Below are 18,241 nucleotides of genomic sequence, written 5' to 3'. Positions count from 1 at the left end.
AGGGATACGGGTGACCGTCGCGAACTTGTCGAGGCTCGCGGCGTCCAGTCAGCGATAAGGAAGGGACATGCAAGGGCCCGAACGTCCCTTCCCGACCCCCTTTCACCTCCAAACGGTCTTCGCATCCTGTGTACATCGCAGCACCGCTTCGCAGGTAACATACGTGCAGGGTTGAGCGCGACTATCCTGTTTAGGTAAGCTTTCCTGTTCGGAACGGAGGCGGTGTATGGTGTGTGGGAGGTTGACCGTGGAAGAGCACCAGTCACAGCGAAACACCAGCTTAATGTTCGCAGTATCCCTAGATACGTAGGACGTTGTTGGTGTATACTATGATGATATCTGTGATTGGTTAATTCCCGCCAAAGCGGGGGTTGGAAGTGCCCGAACGGGTATCTTCATAGCAACGCCACTGTGTTAAATTCTTGAGATGACGACTCAGGCTGATGTCACATATGTGAAGGGCGGTCTTTGTGTATACCTATGTAAAGTCGGTTCTGGGCGCACTTTTCCCCCCTTTGCTCAACGGCTTCAATTAAACTTCCCATGCACCTACACTCCAGGTTTAAGCCATTATCATTCGATCTTGCGCACTCTTAACCATGATAATTAATTCTTGATTCTGTCGCAAGATGGGGTACCATTCTTAGTGCTAGGCAATAAGATCGACCACCCCGCTGCAAGTACGTGATCATTACCCGATGTGTGTTGAAATGAATGGCTCGTTATGATGGTGCTAACTGGACGTATCGTCGATCAGTCATGTCGGCAGAGGCTATCTGGGATCGACTTCGGCTACACGAAATACAGGACCGGCCGATCAGGGTTTTCATGTGCTCGGTAATCAAGAAGGCGGGATACGGAGATGGAATATGATGGGTTGCAAACAAGATGTTTTAAAGAATATACCAAAAATTAAGCTGAGCGTAATATCATATGAGGAGAAGGCAAGGCATATATATACCTACCACTCTACTACAAACGAGGGTTGAAAATGGTATGAGGGGTGCAGGAGGTAGTAGGTTTATCTGCTTATCAACTACAACCGCAGTATTTGATATAACCCTATTGTCTATCTATCACCTCGGCCAGTCTGGGAACCTTCAATTTAGGGCAATCTTATATACCCCTTCCCATGTCCCCAACTCTGAGAAAATCTTGATCTTAAACCCCAATTTTTCCCTCTGGTTCAAGAGCAGTCACAGTTGCTTATCACGGGTATCCCTTAGGTGCTGACGAAATTCCCACAGAAGGCGGTGGTGAAGATCACAGATATCGGTACTAAGTTTTGGAATACCATCTTGGATGTGTTAATTAAGTGCTGAGTCCACCATTCTAGGTAAGTCTGTGGGAATGGATAGGCCGCACAGCAAAGCCAAGGAGGGTCGTGAACCCTGGTACATGTATTGAACCTTTACGTATGGGTCGACGTTTAACAGACTGACGACTGTCATGTGTCCGCCTAGGAGTGCGACTTATCCGGAACCCCACCCGTTATAGTTAGTTCATGAGCGGCCGCTCAACATCAACTGGCGGGGGCCAACAGAGAAGGGGGTGGGGACGAAGCACCGGACACGCATGCAAGTTAACGTCCAATGTGGGTGGGGATATGTGACACACACTTATGTTTTGGCACCGTGATCTACGAATATGCTTTCCAACTGATGGGCCGCTTGGATTTGCTGGCCGCTGTGCACACCCTTGCATGTAGCTGACACGGGAGAGACCGATTTGCCTCTGTGGTTGACGCCTGGAAAGTCGGAAGATCGCAAGGCGCTCAGGGTGAGAAAAAGATCATTCTGGGCATGGTTCACAATCGAATAACAGTAAATATGATGCTGACGCAGGGACGGGAATAAAGGGACGCATTATGTGTTAAATACGCGACAAAATTAGTGCTCGAACTTACATGCCGAGGTTTGCACCGGTGGTTCTCAGCTTGGGCTACACGGCCTGGTCCCAACCGCCACCAGGAAGATAGCAAGGCATCTCACAAGGCAACGGTACAAATGTCTACTGCACCTACCTTAAATAGTACCTCTTCGTAGATTACTTTGTGAGTGCACATACGATGCGATGCGGTGTGTTACCCACCATAATCTCGTCAGCATCAGGCCCAGGCACACCAGGCTCACCACCAGGCTGCGCCTCACTGGGTCGATTTCGTCCAACCAAATGGTCTGAGACTTTACCGTTCAGCCTTGACAAAAACGCATCGTTCCTTCAGCACGTTCGAGTCTAAAAACCTTGACTCATGTGCGTGAATAGTCAGCGGAACCGACGCGGCTGTCCGGCATTGGGCGTTTGCTAACCGCGTCACCGGGATGCAGGATCTCCGCATCAGCCTGCTGTATTATCCAGCAGGAAACCGGCACCAGCCGGTTTAAACCAGACCTTTTGGTCTTGGGAAAAGGTTCCCAGAGGCTGCGTCGCGAAGAAGTCGGGTGTTGATGGCAGAGGTGAGACAGGTCTTGCAAAACTTGGCCTGAGAACTCACAAGGCCGGTAAGTTGGCACATGCCCTCGCCGATGCGTTGTCCTAAGCATCCACCATTTGGCACACACAAGCCTCTGAATTAAGTTATGCCGTGAACGGCGGTCACGGAAACAACCATGGCCCGAACCAGAGGGTGGTCGGGCACGCGAGCAGATTGGTCGCCCGGAAACACACTGGTCTCGGAAAACGCCCGACTGCGGTTTGGCGAGCCTGGCCCGAAGACCGGGGAACACGCCTAGTGGTGGGTCAGAAGTCATCATGTGTGCACACAGAAAAAAAAAAGAAGATCTAGAATGGGGGATGGGGAGGAGGGGGCAGCGGTTTGCTGGCCTGAAACCCTGGGCGAAAGCAACGGCTTGGTTGACGTCGAGTTGTTAGTCCTGCTTGTTAGGCATGAGAGATTTCGGGGAATGAACGAAGGCTGGGAGCTGGAGTAGAGCAGGTAGGTAACAGTTGAGCGCGGCCCTGGAGAGATTATGTTCGATGCACTGTTAAGAGCAGGAGACGCTGAGATGAACGTCTGGCCAGCGAGGTTGTCAGAAGCAGCCTGGGGGTATGGGGAAGCCTAACCGGTAATGCGGGGGCGGGGAAACAGATATCACGAGACCGTTGCACTTGCAACCACAACACCACATTAAAGATATCACCAGCTGGAAAACAACACCAAATGGTGACGGGAAAAACATTACCGTAAACAAGCAAAAATATGTAGAGGACATATGTACAGAGGGTATCGGCGCGCCCATCCACCACCAATTCTCCTGAACTCCATAAACGCCACAGAATATGCTAGCTGCCTTCCGCCCACTTCCGGGTCCGCGGCCTTGACCGTCCCACCTCGGCCAGCGGTTTCTGTATCCTGGTACTTGATTCACCTGGGCTTCCTCTTCTTCGCCTGTGCATAGCTGGGCTACATTCCCGCTCACGTTCCCTCTCTTTCCCCTTTTCCCTCCGACTAAGCTGCAAACGCTGTGCGTTGCGAGGATCGCGGTGCGCGCTAAGAACCTGGTCCAGATCGCGCTCCGAGAGGGGGTGTGGGCGTGATGGTGATAAACTGCGGTGTCGCCGTTGTTGGCTGGGTGTCGCCTTCGTATCGGCAAAGAATGATGATGTGGTATGTGTTTCGGGTTTGGGTGTTGGTGTTTCAGAGTCTGTGGTATCGAGAGTGTGCTTTGGGAGTGTGGCCGCTCCCGAAGTTGATGGTTCTGTAGAGGGGGTGGCAGCGATATGCTCACCACCATGGGTAACCGACCTGGACGCGGTCGTAGATGTGGATGACTGGTTCGAATCTTCCTCGCAACCGCAGGGCGAGCCGGACGTAGACATCGCACAGCAGTCCGGTTCAGATTCGGAAAAGGAGAGTGTTCGGGCAGGCGTGGATTGTTCCTCGAAATCGAACTCGTGATGGGACGCGCCAATCGGCGAGGCAACCGATGAGTCGGAGCACATCGTCATGGATCGAGGAGAAAGAGGAGCAGCCTGTTTAGGGTAGCTGGGGTACTCAAACGGCTCATCCATGAACGGGATTTCTTCTTCCTCGTCCTCAAACGAGCCGTGCGAGTCCGTCAGCGACCCAACGCTACCCGTCTCGGAGCTCGTCGACGAGCTCGCCGACTTGTACCAGGGGTGATCAGATGGGAGGTATGATGCGTAATAGCGGACGAGTGAGTCCAGCGACTTGGTGCGGAAGAGTTGGACAGCGTACTGCCACTGCTCCGTACCGATGAGGGTCGGGTTAGCGATGATCTCGACAGCGGCCGACTCGAGCGTCTCGTTCAGCTCGCGAAGGCGTTGTTCCTTGCGCGACTGGAGGAGGTTGTGGAACTCATCGGGGTTGGCGGCTTTCTGAGATAACTCGTAGACGTCGTGGTGGAAGGCTTCGGGGTCAAGGATAGGGGAAGGGACCGTGTTATAGCGTTCATGGAGAGCGCCGAACAGGTCGTCCTTCTTCAGCCCGAATTTCCAGAAGGGCCATGTCCAACTACAATCGGAGGGATCGTCCATCCTCCGGCGGCCGGTGATTGGGGTTCGGAGTGTGCTGTCGAGGGTTGAAGGGGTTGAAAGGGTTGAAAGCGTTGGCAGGTTTGAGTGAGTCCTGCAATAGGATTGCTGGAGAGGAGACCGAAAGGGGGAACCGTAAAATGCGAGTGCTTGCTAGTACTGTGAGGCTCGAGTGTGATGTTTGTTTTGCGAGCCATTTAAGCGAGGGGTATCGAAGAGGGCATCGTGACGTCTGTGTAGTGTAATTGATCGAATTGTGGAGAGTTGAGGTCCTTGGCTAAAAGGAGAAGATGCGATTCGAATGGCGGGTGCGTGTTGATGAGTGATGATGAGACAAAGGTGAAAATGGTCAAAGGGAGTGTTGCTGGCGGCCGGGCGGACCAGAGTCCTAGAACCGGGGACCCACGGAGTGTTGGAAAATCGGGTGTGGGGGCGAGATCCTGGCTGCCCGATGCGGGAACACAAAACCTGCGTGCCACGCCCCATTCCGAGTGCAGCAAGTTCAACCAATAATACGTTGTGTTCCTGCGAGGGATAGATAATCCCCACATTTCACACCAATGATACCACATTCTTTTGCAGGGACCTTTGCATGGTGGGCCTCCCTTTCAGCCCTAGCCAATCATGAGTAGGGCTGAATGCAGGATGCGAAATCAGCCGTTTGTCTTGTCCAATCGCAGAACGCATCAACCTACGGCGGTGCCACCTTTGTGTCGCAACCTTGGTCATCCAACACACACAACCAAATCTGTCCAACTGTCCAAAGAAGTCCCGGTCCTCCTCCTGGTCCTAACTAACAAGGAGAGTGAAGAAGGGGGCAATGGGGTTTTCATTCCACCCCAATGCTTTGTTTCCCCTCCTCCTCGCTCACCACCTGGCAGAACAATTCTTCAAAATGTCTTCACTGGTATGGTTTGGCTAGCAATTCGTGCACCAGGTTAAATGGTACGAGACTTCTTGTCTGTCCAAGCGTCAGCCTTCGCGGCCCGGGAAGACGAGTGGCAAGGCAAAAACACAGCCATCCGGCCGGCCCCGTTTGAAACCCAGCAGCGCTTCAGATCTCGCCCTCGCTGGGTCTGGCGGCTGCAGGTGGCCTCGTGATGACGCCAGCGCTTCCCATCGGAGTTCTTTTCGGAGGGTGTGTGGACGATGGCGTCGGGGGCGTGAGGATGCAAATCTGGCCTGAGGCAACCCCAAACCTGTCGAATTCAAATGTCCGCCGGCAAGTCCGGCTTGCCCGGCTGCTGAGCCAGCCAACCACGCGACTGCTCTCATGCAGTCGGTCGGCCGAAGCTCACGGCTGGCGAGGAACAGATCCGGCTGCGAAGCACTGTCAGCCAGCTGGCGCGCGCATTTCCCACAGCCCCACTACCAGTTCGCCCGACCAGATCTCGAGCAGATTCCTGCGCCCGCCATTTCCCTGTCTCTCTGTCGAACCAGTCCTGCCGGCGAGCTGAAGGGATCCCATTGTCGCAAGGCAAACCATGACTTGGGAAGCCTGGCGGGAGCACCCGGGTCTTAAATCAAACCAACAAATAGCCCGCCCCAGTACCCAAATCTAACACCTGAGCACCACAGCTGATATCCTTTCTTCAACCCTTCCTTACTTTTTAACGGTTCATGTCATACGCCACCTCGCTCCTGTGGCTCGAAGTCGAGCAGAGGGCGCAGGCGGGCATCTCGCTCACCTTGAACTGTGGCTCTGTGGCTCATTTTTCCTCCCACATGCGACGACGGCCCGGTGCCAGGCACCCGTCGCCTGTCCCCTTCTGAGAGTTTCGATGCCACCTCTCCAATCACCGCGCGCCGAATGAGGCTGATGCCCCATCAGCAGGGCTCGCCTCTGTCCCCCGCGCGCCATCATCGGGGGCCCATCTGACTGCTTCGATGGTCATCCATCAGACGTATCTCTTGTCCTCAAGGCGAGGTGTCGTCCTTTCCCATCACCGATGCGAAATAGGACTCGCAAAAGTAGGAATCGCTTCTGTCCTCGTTCTGTTTATCTATTTCGCAATCCCATATTTTCTCTTTCCCCCAACTTCCCCCCCCAATCTTCTATTCTCAGTCGCCGTAACTCGCTCGTCGCTCCGCTTTTCCTCTTGCCCTGGTTGCCTCCGCAGTCTAGCTCTTATTTTACCCCGGGTGGCTCATTCTTTGCGCCCCTGCGTCCGGACGCCTTGCCCTGTCGATTCGGCCAGAACCCACGTATTTGCCACACACACTCACACACTTACAATTGCACCAACACTCAAGCGCTCACTCGTTCCCGCACCTCTGACTCGACATCTGTTGGTCTTCTTTTTTCCTGATTTGAGGCGAGAAGCCCTATCCCGGCGCCGTTATGGGTGACGCCAGGGAGTACTCGGAGTTGTCCGAGGACAAGACGGAGCCGTTTTCACAGACCGAGATCCAGACCCGCCTCCAACGGTCCCGGGCGGAGCAACTCAACGCAATCAACACGGCCGTTCCCTTGGACAAACTGGTGGTGCCACCGGACGACGACATCCGCATTTTGATGCGGCCGCTGACTCGGGACCGGACTGTGCGTGAAGACCAAAATGTGATGCCGCTTTCATTACGCCCCGAGGTGGTCGAGGAGGAGGAGGAGTCGCCCCAACAGGTGCTGGCCGTCCGGCAGACGGACCGTGACATCAGTTTCACGGTGAGCATCCCGGACTACCGAAACCCGGACCGACGGTTGGCCTGCATCATTTTTTATGATCCTGCAAGTGACAACCAAATTCTTTCCAACCGTTCCAATGTACCGTTTACTCTATCCAGGGTATCACATGACCCAGAGGAAATCCGGGGCGCCACCTACGAAGTGAATCCAGAATTTAACAAGTCTCTTACGCCTGGGACATGGCGGATCAACATGGACGGGACCGATTTGCTAGACTTTCGATTACTCGAGAGACGGCCAGTTCGGTTACGGACCGCCTCAAGTTTCTCCGCGGCCTCCGACACGTCCGGATCTAGCAGTGACGTCGTCAACTCTTCCGGCAAGCGGTCGTTTGTTTCAGGGGAGGACGACATCACCAGTCCGGAGAAGAAACGGCGGCCAACCAACCCAGCCGCGGACGGGAAGGAGAACAGCGTCATCCGGTTCGTCCCCGCGGGAGCCAAGAACCAAGAATTGGTCGCCTCAACTGGTCAACCATTACTGGACCTTCAACCGAACGAGACGCTGGAAGTGCGCAAGGCAGGCCTTGTTGGTTACACCATCACAAAAAAGGACCAGATCGCATCCACAACATTGTCCAGCGTCTTCACGGCGGAGTACTCAGACGCACCTGGCCGGTACGTCGTCGCCAAGGTGCTCAAGACTGGCCTTCCATCCACCGCAAACCCAAACGAAGGTGCACTCGCCAAGACCGTCATCCGCCAGGCTCAGACGTGGCTTCGGGAACTGGAGAACCAGGAGAAGCTGAAGCACAAGAATATTGTGCAGATCTATGGCGGAGACGCCCGGTTCCTATCCCTTTACATGGAGCCCGTGGATGGCCGGGACCTGTCTGCGAGAGGCGTCTGGCGTACGGCCGGGACAGATCTTTTCTCGGGCAACCGGTCCGATGCTCTCAGGATATTAAAAGATGCCGCCAGCGGGCTGCAGTATCTCCACAGCCTGCGCCTAGACCACAACGACATCAAACCCGGTAACATCCTGTACAGCCGGGAGCGCGGTGCGGTGCTGTGCGACATGGGGTTATCATCCGAGAAGGGTGCCATCGCCACGGGCGGCGGGACACCGTGGTATGTGCCCCCGGAGTACATCGGTCTCCGGCAGCGGGGGCCCCCCAGCGATGTATGGGCATTGGGGGTGGTGATGCTGTACGTCATGGGCAAGATTTCGTGGCCCGATATCCGATCTGACCGTCGACACCCCCGGCACTTGTACTGGACGATTGCGCACGTCCACGAGAAACGGCCGCATCTGCAAAGCACCGCTGTGTCGCATATGCGGTCGTGGTTAAATGAGGTGAATGAGGTGAGGGCCGGCCTGGACCCACGCGACAAGCTAGAGCGGCTGGTGCACGGGATGTTAGCCCCGAACCCAGGACAGCGCCTGACCACGGCGGATATTGTCAACCAGTTGTTTGTTGACACAGGCCCGGATAGGTGAGGGGGATGCATGGAGGATATATGGTTGTGTTATGTACAATACCAATTTGCTTTTTCGGATTTGGCATCAGGGCCATAATTTGGACAGTTAAGGATTTGTCATGGCGGGGGGATGTTAGTTTGGGTTCAGAGGACCATGATTGCAGGACGATACCACATAGTTACAGAGCATTTTTAACAAATACGACATTCATTTGGGATATTAGGGGGGGGGAAGGGTTGGGTCTCTCTTCGTAAACTCGCATCAATCGCCTGATACCTCATTAATTATCCACAACATTTCCTTCTCAAACACTCAAGCCCAGGACAAACACCGACACTAACGCCGCGACCGACGTCAATGCTACCACATCCACCGTCCGCCCGGACGCCGCACTCCCTTTATCATCACCATTCGTCGCGTCCCCCGACCCAGCCGCAGTCACATTCGCAACCGACAAACCCTCATCCGTCTTGCACTGGTCCCCACCCAACACCTTCGCATCCTTCTTAAACTCAATATCCGCACAGTTATACAACGCGTTCCCGTCCGCGCCAAGAGTTACCACCTGCAGGCTGCCCTTGGACCCATCCGTCACAGGCAAGTCGGCTGGCACCTCCAGGTGTGGTATGCACAGCGTGCCTTTGCCGGTTACGTTCCAGAAGGGTTCAGTCAGGGTGTAGTTGAAGTTGCCGACGTCGGGGCCCAGACCGAGGTTGATGAAGACGTAGGTCCAGGGGTGGTGGAGGTCGAGTTTGATGGAGCCGCCGGTGAGAGGCCAGGGTGTGATGGGGCGGTTTGTGATGTTGGTGGGGACGCCGGCACCTTGTAGGAGGGGGAAAAGTGTCAGTCTTAAGCATTGGGTAAGTAGGATGAGAGATCAGAGGGGGGGCACAAACATGGGTTGATCCATTGGGAGTAGATCTCTTCGTTCTCGCTGCTCAGGGTGTTGGCGCGCATAGGGGGGTACTCAATGCCAAAGTGAGCGTGAGCGAGACTCGCCGCGGCGAGGAGAAGGAGTGTTTGTGGGGCCATATTGACCGATCGCCCTGGTTTAGATGCGTAGGCAGATGGGAGTGGAAGTTGGGAACGGGTTTGAGAGACACAATTGGGGACAGAAACCTTGAATGAGGATTGTACTGCAGAAGAAAATTTAATCCGTATCACGGAGCACACGATTGTATTTATATCGCCCCCATTTCTCACCATCGCACTTTTCCTAGCGTCTCGGTTGCACCCATGCTGCACGTTATCCTTCCGAACGCGGCTCTCACTCTTGCACGCCGCATAGCTTATTCCTCTTTCTCTAAATTTTACCAAAAGTTCCACAAATGCCCAGATAAATCTAACTGCACCAGTGAATTCGCTTTCCAAACTCGTGAACTGAACAAGGGCTGTTCCTGTCTTTTACCCCGCCTGCCAGCCCCTCGCCCTCGGGGGAGTTGTCTTGGCGGCCAGGCTCCATCCGCATGCACCCAAGCACCCACTCGCCCGGGATCAGAGCAGCTCTGACACAGTCCAATCAGGCGCTGGAGCGGCGGGCCACAACCGCCTGAAAAGGCAAGTACGTGGCGAGTTGTGGGTTTCTCTTTCCTCTGGTCTGAACTTTCAGGTTGTCCCAGGACTGGGGGATCCCGGCACCACCTTCAGGTCGCGTGGGAACGTGGGAGTGGAAGCTGGGGAATGGGCATGAGAAACTTGCTCAAATCGACGCAGCTGGAGCATTATCAGAGCACGCCAAGAATGCGTTTGCATGGTGGCTGCAGGAACGAGAATGGTTTTGTTAATAGCTCCCATCGGTTGGTTGTGGATGGGAATGTCAATGACCGTGGGATGATTAAGATGAAAGGCGTTGTCTTGCTTTGCCGCGTATCTCAAGGTTTCGAGTTATTTTAGGATTGTCTCTCGTTCGCTCGCCATTGTGAGACAATCCAGTTGTACGAAGCGACTCCATTGCCTCGATGTGTTTGAAGAATTGGAAGGTTCTGTAAAGACTCTTTTTGACGCCTTGTTGTTTCGTCTTTGAGATTATCTCGATGCTTCTGTTGATGCAGCCCTATTTTCTTTTGTTCCATTTGTCGTGAATTATTTCTCGTAACTAATAAACAAAAGGACTGACATATCATCTTCAATTCTTAAAACGTCTAATTACTATGGAATTGTATTCACAAATTATCCTTCCTAACTCGAGACGGTAATTTTTCTAGAATTTATGAGATCTTCATTTCAAGGTTGATGATGAGCTGCACTACTACATCCGTCCAAGATTGCAATAGATTAGGTCACCACCTAAGTCGAATCACTCGATTGTCTTATGGTGTCTCTGGGTTCGGTGATGAGTCCCCTAATCATCGATAACTACTGTCCTACTTGGCCAATATAAAGCTGCTTTGTCTTTTTAAATTTTCATTCTCTTTTTACGTATAAAGTTCTATTTAGGGCGGTGGGTACACCGTTGTAACCAATTTTTAAGGTAACGTTATCCTTTTTATAGTTAATAGTTTAGTTTATACTGTCCTATTCGTGGGTATGTGTAATTGGCGAATGATTAAATTTGGGTTATGTTCTTCCGCTGTCAGAACCCGGCGGGCACCGTTTCAGAGTAACTAGGTAGGTAGTGTATCCGTAACCTACTCCTGCCCCTAAAAAACTCTTGATATGTGTTATTAGGGGTCCAGCAATATGGCTTGTCCTATTCAATCGACATTTTACAATTGCCGGGGACCTATCGTTGCTTCCTGATTCTTTCTGGAGGGAGTCCCAATGTAATTAATTAACACAAATAATTAGATATCGCGGCCACAACAACAGGATGAGGTTTAAAATATCCTGGGGTAGTGGGACCACCTCATTCCCACAACGCCGGAATTTTTTACCGAATGCCTTTCCCGAATTAAGAAAGGTCAAACTGAAGCTTCTCTTGAAATCCAGGGGAATATAAAACGGGTTGACACCAAACAGGGGCATAACCCCATGAGACGAGACGGGACGACTGCTTGGCACGTCAAACCCATGTATGAGACTCATGACGACGCACATCACAGCTCATTATGGATTCTCTGGCAAGACTCTGGGACATTTACAACATCAGCTGGATCGCTCGAGATCTCCTGATGTGAGGGGATGTGAGCGGCAGAGCACAATCCGCTCCAGGTTTACACGGCGCTCAGACCCCTTAGCTACCAGGTCTCACAACCGATTGATCGACGCCGAGCCCCGCGTCGTCCCAAAGCTTTTGTCCTAAGTGAAGACTTAGTTCGGAGCAAAAACCTAGTGATCGATTCGTCTGGTTCGTTGGTATGGTTGAACGCATGGGTGGTTGGGTCATATTAGGATAAGTGGCGTTGGTTTGTGGTGTCTCGGACCATGTTTCCATGTCCCTTGCTTCATCTTAATTTGGGGTGAACATGATGCGTTGACGGGATAGATGATGGTGCTTGTGAGGTGTTCATAAGTTGTATGATCTCTTGCGTCCACTATACTAATCTTGGGCTTGGGACTTCCAAAGGCTTTTCTGTCATTCCATTCATTCATTCCTTTATCTGTCTACCGTGTAGACGACCTCAGAGGTGCTCCGCTCTTTTCACCGCACTAATACCAATAATTACCCCAGGAGCTACCATCATGGTCTCTCTTCTCACCTGGCGTCAAGCCATTCTCGCAGCCCTCTGCATCACGGCCCATGCCTCTCCCCACCACATACACCCGCGTCAACTCCTCATCCCCGTTGGTCTGATCCAGAACCAAAATGTCGCCCTTCTCGGCCAGCTGCAAGGTATCCTCCAGAACATCCTCGCCGGCAACCTTCTCTTGGGCAATAACAACAACAACACGGCTACCACAACAGCCGCTGCGGCCACCATCGACACCGCGGCGGCTTCTGCCACGACAGACACCGCCGCAGCCTTAGCTGAGACCGCCGCCTCGTCTGATACAGCTGCCGCAACTGCTGCCGCAGAGACCGCAGCCGCGACATCCGCGGCTGCCAGCAACGGCACCCTCTTTCTCGGCGGCGGAAACAGCAAGCTCTCGGGGTCTACCGGGCTCAACCTCGGTCAGCTGTTGAGTGTCATCACAGGTCAACTTAACATTGGCGGCGCCGGTGCCGGCGCTGGCGCAAACGGGTTGGCGGGACTGAATCTGCAGGATATTCTTGGCCTAATTGGGGGTGGTCAGCAACAGAACGGCGCCGGTGCTGCGGGACTGGGGCTAGGTGATCTTCTAGGGTTGTTGAAGGGACAGCAACAGGGTGGCGCCGCTAGTACTACGGCTGCTGCCGCTGAGGCTACGGCCGCGGCAGATGCAGGAAACAAAAATGTCGACAACAGTGCGGCTTCGGTGAGCCGGGCGGATCTGCAGCGGATGCTGCAGGAGGTTGTAGCTGCGCAACAGGCACAGGCAGATGCGCTTGCACGGGTACGGGCGAACAACCTCGGGCGCCCGAGGGTTGGCGTCTAAGTGGTGTGTGCAAAGGGGGAAGGAATGGGGTTCAGGCTGCTGGTAGCCTGGTCATTTTGTCTTGATGAAACGGTCGTTAGCAAACCGAGTATTCTAAGTTGTTTCTTAGGCCTTTATGGTTAGCCGTATTTTCTCTTTATGGATGTATTTGCTTATGTATTAGTTGGTTGTATCGATACTAAACTCACGAAACTGTCGCCTGCTCTCACGAAGACCACGAATTCGTGCAGCACGGAACACAAATCTCGTAGTCAGCCTCTCACATAACATTCTGACCTAGGGCCAGTCGCCCGTGTCGGTTCTCTTGGCTTGAAATTCCTTTCAGTTTGTATTCGTACTACCCCCAAAGCCGCCTCATAGCCCATAATAAGTACTTCCCCACCCAACGCTTGGCCACCATGGGGGCACGACTTGCACGTCGAGACACCTGATCCCGGACTGTCACTGTCAGGCTTTACAAAAACATCTTGTACTCCTCGTGGTTTATCAACGACTCGTCCAGGCCAAAATCTGGGGCGGTGGGAATGGGACAGGTTGACCGGAGGTGTATGTCGTGCGCAATTGGTACGAGGGCTTTAATGCCACTGGTAGGTTGGAACTTCCGCCAAGCCTTTAGATTGCATTTTAGGTTCCAATTTATTCTCGCAGACTTGGAAAGGCGGAAGTTTGGCAGGGGGGATAGTTATTCGATAACTATTACCAAGTAATTCTTTTTAATCGCCTCGGAAACTGTCTTGGAAAGTTTCAACGCTGGGCATCCCGCACTAGGCGAAGTCGGTCCTTCAACCAAGCGACAGGCATAATCCTGAAAAGTACTATTTTAGACCTCCCTTCCATGAGTTAAGTCGGAACTAGCCTGCAGTCATAAGTCTTGGTGAGGTCCCAGCCCGATGGCTGCCCTGCGCGATAGATTGGACAAGAGGTATTGGCCCCCTTGGCACATAGGCGAACGGACCTATCCATTGGGTCAGCGCCATTCACAATTCGGGATAATGAGGTAAACGAATCTTGAGAACAAAACGGGTGTCACGCCAAACGGCTGCATGTCAGCCGAAACAGCTGCTGGCAACACGTCGAATTCCTTGGCACCACAAATGAGCTTTCCCGCCTGCCGGGGATCGTCTCCCTCTTATCATGGAGTGCCGGGCGATTCCGGGGAATAGAATTCAAGAAAAGAAAAACCACATGGCGACTTGCCCCGTGCTGTCATGAAGACAAGTCACTATCAGAGAATTTCCCGAATGGGAAGGATCGACTGCCAAGCCGTTTGCGCCATTCTGGCCCATTTCGGCTGGTCCTTCCTGGGAAGCTGAGAGTCACCTCGATGCGTCAACGATTTGGGAAGGAACGATCGCAAAGGAGCGGATTGCCCACTGAGATGCATTCTCGTGAGCGTCCTGTTTCACATGAGGCAATCGTCGATCGAGCACAAACGACCTCATCTTTCGGGGGTTATATTTGTAACCAACTCCTCAAGAGCCGGACATCCCGCCCGGTCCTTGGCCTGTTCTTTTTTAAAATGCGCTTCCCAGCATCCCTCACCCGCTTTTTCTGCCCACTGCCGTCGCCAAGTTACACGGCGTACTTGGCGATCTTGGCACCACCACCGGGAAGGGTCCCGAGCTCTTGGTTAATCTTTCACTGGCCCCTGGACCAGGAGGGCTGAAGCGAAGAGTCAAACAAATCCGGCCGTCTACTGCCATCCCTCGGGTTGGTTCTCCGCGGATCGTGGTCTGGTGACACCCGACCACCCAAGCCCTTTGCCCCAAGACTTAACGTTATCACGGACCTCGCAGGGCCATATCCCCCACCACTCCCCCACTACCAATACAACAAGCACGTACCGAACACCGAGACATCAGTTGCGGTTGAGTCTTGGATCGAGTTGGTTTGGAAGTCTCATAACTACCGTACCTTCCGGGGTTCCACGAGCAATCAGACTGTCTTTTCCTCAACCCAACAGTCCTTCAGTTCGACGAATCATCCTCTACTTTCCAGAAAGTTCTATCCTCCTGGTTTCTTTTGTGTTTTGGCCGACTTCGATGCAACCACAAACTCAGCGCTGCTTCCGCCATCGTCGACATCCTTGACAACAACCATGCCAAACTCTGTCACAAAAACAAACACCGACGTCATGGCCAGGCCAGCAAACGCAGCGGTCAGAGAGAGCAGGCGTGGCTCAACATCTCACGACATCGAGCGCATTAACGTTCTTAAGGCGTTGACAGCTGCCGAACACTCGAGACGGCAATTTATCTTGAACTTTGCTGCTAGCAGAGACACGCAACTTTCTATTCCTGGGAAGAAGTCCGACATTATCAAAGCGGCTGAGGAGTGGGTTGCGCTCTGGCTCAGCCAGAACGGCTTCCACGTTGTCAACAACGAGTTTTTCAAATACACAGTCGATGCCCGATTATGGTCGGCTCATGGTAAGATATTTCCTTCTCAAAACTCAAATTCCAAAACGCTAACCTCCGTTCGAATGACTAGTCGGAGACGATCTTGATTTCCCGTTCGCTTTTATGCGAGAACGATTTGAGCCATCTCTGAGCGACGTTTCGGAAGGCGAGTTGAAACGCCCATTGAGCGATGCGTCCGTCGAAGCCCAAGAGATTGAAGTTGCAGTTGCGACTCCCACAAAAGCTCACACCCCGAAGAAGCAACAGGCACGACAACAAGCGCCAGGTCCCTCCACACCGCCAAAGCGTCGGCAAACCGCAACAGTTTCCATGACACAGGCAAAGCCTAATGTTCCTGATCGGAAGCGGAGCATGTCACTCATGAGTTTTGACGATTTGAAAGCTTCCCCGAAGGCGACTCAGCAGAAGTTTCCATTGCTCGTGCGTCTGGGCCGCTCTTGGTCGCGGCGAATGTCCTCCACGTCCTGAGAACAGGGCAGCCGCGGGAAAGGATCGCGGCTCCCGGGAGTCAACACGTGGAGTAAACGAGACACGACGCCCGCTTTCGCTTGATGTCGGGCACAAATCGGAACTGGGCTGGGTGGTCGCTCATTCCTCAAATAGGAGAGGGGCCACATGCCAGCCCGTCACGTTGCCGAGCTGCGGGGAGACAGTTTGGTGGTCGGGGGCGGTTCATTGTGGGGAGAAAGGCATGGATGGACGGTGGAACAACGCGGCCAAGAGCTTGGCCGAGACATTGGTCGATAGGTCACTGGTATGGCCGTCCTCTGCACTGCCACGCCGGTCAGCTGGCGGCTTCCACACCGGCCGGGATCCCGGGGAGCGGGAAGGACCGTGATGGTTGACCTCGCCTGCCTTGGCTTGCTTTGGCTGTGATTATTCGTACTTGGCTGTTCTTGGCTAAACTTGGCTGGCCGTTTGGTTTGTTTTTGGCGCTGGAGGCGCTTTGGGGATTGATTGTCCTTAACTCGTAAGACCGCAGGGCTTGGACGAAGCGGTCGGGTGAAATCGGGTGCATTTATGCGTGGATGATTTGATTAGTTACTTTGATACCGTCTCAAGAAACATCGGGGTCTGGAGGTTAACTTGGAGCCAAGGCGCACGTCCTGTGAATCAGTCGGAGGAGCGATCTTCACCATAACGTTCGTGACAATTACGAAGTAGAGTATGGCCCCCTTGGCTCGGCCATGTCTAGAGTCATTAACAGAACGCGAAACCTTAGGGAATCGTGTCACTTGGCCACACGTGGGAGTGGATAACTTGGGATCCAACGGATCGTTGAATCCGAAATGCCAGCGGGGTAATTAAGTTTTGGCGAGCCTTGTCCATGCAGGCACCAGCATCGAGTTGTTCTTGACATCGCAAGACCATTTGCCTGTTCTGTCGGGCAGCACAAAATACTACTCCCACACTATGTGCGCCCTGGTGTTTTCGGTCCGAAATCTTCTCCCTATCTTTCCCACCCAGATAAACAAAAGAAATTTAGATAAGTGGTGTAATTAATTATGTCGGCAATCGTGGGCCACATAACCATCCTCAGTGTTGACACGCAGGCGAAACGCTGGGCAGGGAAATTCCCTGTCAAGTCTAATCAGCTAAAAGAGACCGCAAGCTTTACCAAGCAAAACGAAAACGGAATTATATGACGTTGAAAGTGTCCCTCGTTAATGGCCGAGAATCCTTATCACATTGAGTCAATGGAGCGATCAGGGAACGAAAGGCGTGAATACTGAATCAACGTCAAGAATTTTTCCATTCCGAGAAAGGAGTGACATATTTCATAGACATAGTGAACCGAACTTTTCAGGCAATTAATAGACCACGAGAGCGCGTATGCGTGACTTCTTGTTTCGTGTGGCAAAACTTCATGACTCCGTATCTTGGCCCCCTGAGGTTGTTGTGAGTGCATACAAATGGCCAAGCTATCGCCGTCTTTTCTTCCGAATGAAGGTGGGAATTATGACTCCAGCCGTTATACCTGAGCCTAGTAAGGTTAATCGCTGGGGCTAGGGTTTACAGAGTTGACTGCGATATCTGTGAAGACTCTCGGCCCGATTCTATCGTTGTACCCTCTTTCGATATCTCCGGTGTTTCCAGATCAGGGCCCGGGCATCAAAATCGATACCTTTGCTATTGACAACGCTGCTATCCAGCCCATTCAGCCTAACAATTCACCGTGGTTGTTCTTCTCTCACCTGATCAAGTTGGTGTCATTGGGCCTGCACTAGTGTAGGAGACTCGTCCATTGAATGTCGTCTTATTCCCGGTTGCTGATCTCTCGTTAATTAACTTACCCCACGCGGATCTGTTTTACCTTTGTGAGATCGTGCTTAATGGAGCGGCGCTCATCTGCATTACTCCTCCAATCCAATGTCACCTTCCCGATCTCGTCATATTACCCGTGACAGCACACACACCTCGGGCACCGATATCCCCCACCCAAAATGAAGATCTGGGGATTTAATATCGAGCACTAACCTATCGACTCCCTCCACCATCTGAGACACGGCCCGTATCTCGCGACAAACCAAAAGAGAGAATGAAGAAAAACGACCTCCCCAGCGGGGAAACCAGCAGTCAGTCATTCGTCCGCATAGCCTGATGAGAGTGATTACCACCAACCATCCGACCCGAACCCGAGCCCAAAAAGAAAAACACCGAGGGTACACAGACCGCTTCCTCTTGCCGTTCCCCACGCCGCACGCGTCAGCGATGCCTCCACAGATCTTCGCCGCAGCACTATCTCCGCACGGGGATCATGATGGCA

At 53.1% G+C, this 18,241-nt stretch overlaps 5 protein-coding genes across 5 annotated transcripts; 3 read left to right on the top strand and 2 right to left on the bottom strand.

Moving 5' to 3' along the window:
• Window positions 1-3,282: 3,282 nt before the first annotated feature.
• Window positions 3,283-4,497, bottom strand: C8A04DRAFT_28283 (uncharacterized protein; the record flags this gene model as incomplete). The annotated part of the gene is made up of 1 exon (XM_062780586.1): window positions 3,283-4,497. One exon carries the CDS (start codon window positions 4,495-4,497, stop codon window positions 3,283-3,285), a length of 1,215 nt encoding a protein of 404 aa, XP_062637311.1.
• Window positions 4,498-6,835: 2,338 nt separating this feature from the next.
• On the top strand, window positions 6,836-8,617 carry C8A04DRAFT_28282 (kinase-like domain-containing protein; the record flags this gene model as incomplete). Its single annotated transcript, XM_062780585.1, has 1 exon — window positions 6,836-8,617. The coding sequence occupies one exon, from the start codon at window positions 6,836-6,838 to the stop codon at window positions 8,615-8,617; it is 1,782 nt and encodes a 593-aa protein (XP_062637310.1).
• Window positions 8,618-8,903: 286 nt separating this feature from the next.
• Window positions 8,904-9,631, bottom strand: C8A04DRAFT_36983 (uncharacterized protein; the record flags this gene model as incomplete). The annotated part of the gene is made up of 2 exons (XM_062783722.1): window positions 8,904-9,447; window positions 9,492-9,631. The coding sequence occupies 2 exons, from the start codon at window positions 9,629-9,631 to the stop codon at window positions 8,904-8,906; spliced, it is 684 nt and encodes a 227-aa protein (XP_062637309.1).
• A 2,589-nt stretch (window positions 9,632-12,220) lies between these two features.
• Window positions 12,221-13,054, top strand: C8A04DRAFT_28280 (uncharacterized protein; the record flags this gene model as incomplete). The annotated part of the gene is made up of 1 exon (XM_062780584.1): window positions 12,221-13,054. The coding sequence occupies one exon, from the start codon at window positions 12,221-12,223 to the stop codon at window positions 13,052-13,054; it is 834 nt and encodes a 277-aa protein (XP_062637308.1).
• Window positions 13,055-15,188: 2,134 nt separating this feature from the next.
• Window positions 15,189-15,942, top strand: C8A04DRAFT_11932 (uncharacterized protein; the record flags this gene model as incomplete). Its single annotated transcript, XM_062777149.1, has 2 exons — window positions 15,189-15,483; window positions 15,545-15,942. 2 exons carry the CDS (start codon window positions 15,189-15,191, stop codon window positions 15,940-15,942), a joined length of 693 nt encoding a protein of 230 aa, XP_062637307.1.
• Window positions 15,943-18,241: the final 2,299 nt, after the last annotated feature.

Source organism: Dichotomopilus funicola (assembly GCF_033296635.1).
Source record: "Dichotomopilus funicola strain CBS 141.50 unplaced genomic scaffold C8A04scaffold_28, whole genome shotgun sequence".
Classification (NCBI taxonomy): domain Eukaryota; kingdom Fungi; phylum Ascomycota; class Sordariomycetes; order Sordariales; family Chaetomiaceae; genus Dichotomopilus; species Dichotomopilus funicola.
This window is presented reverse-complemented; position numbering and strand designations above follow the sequence as displayed.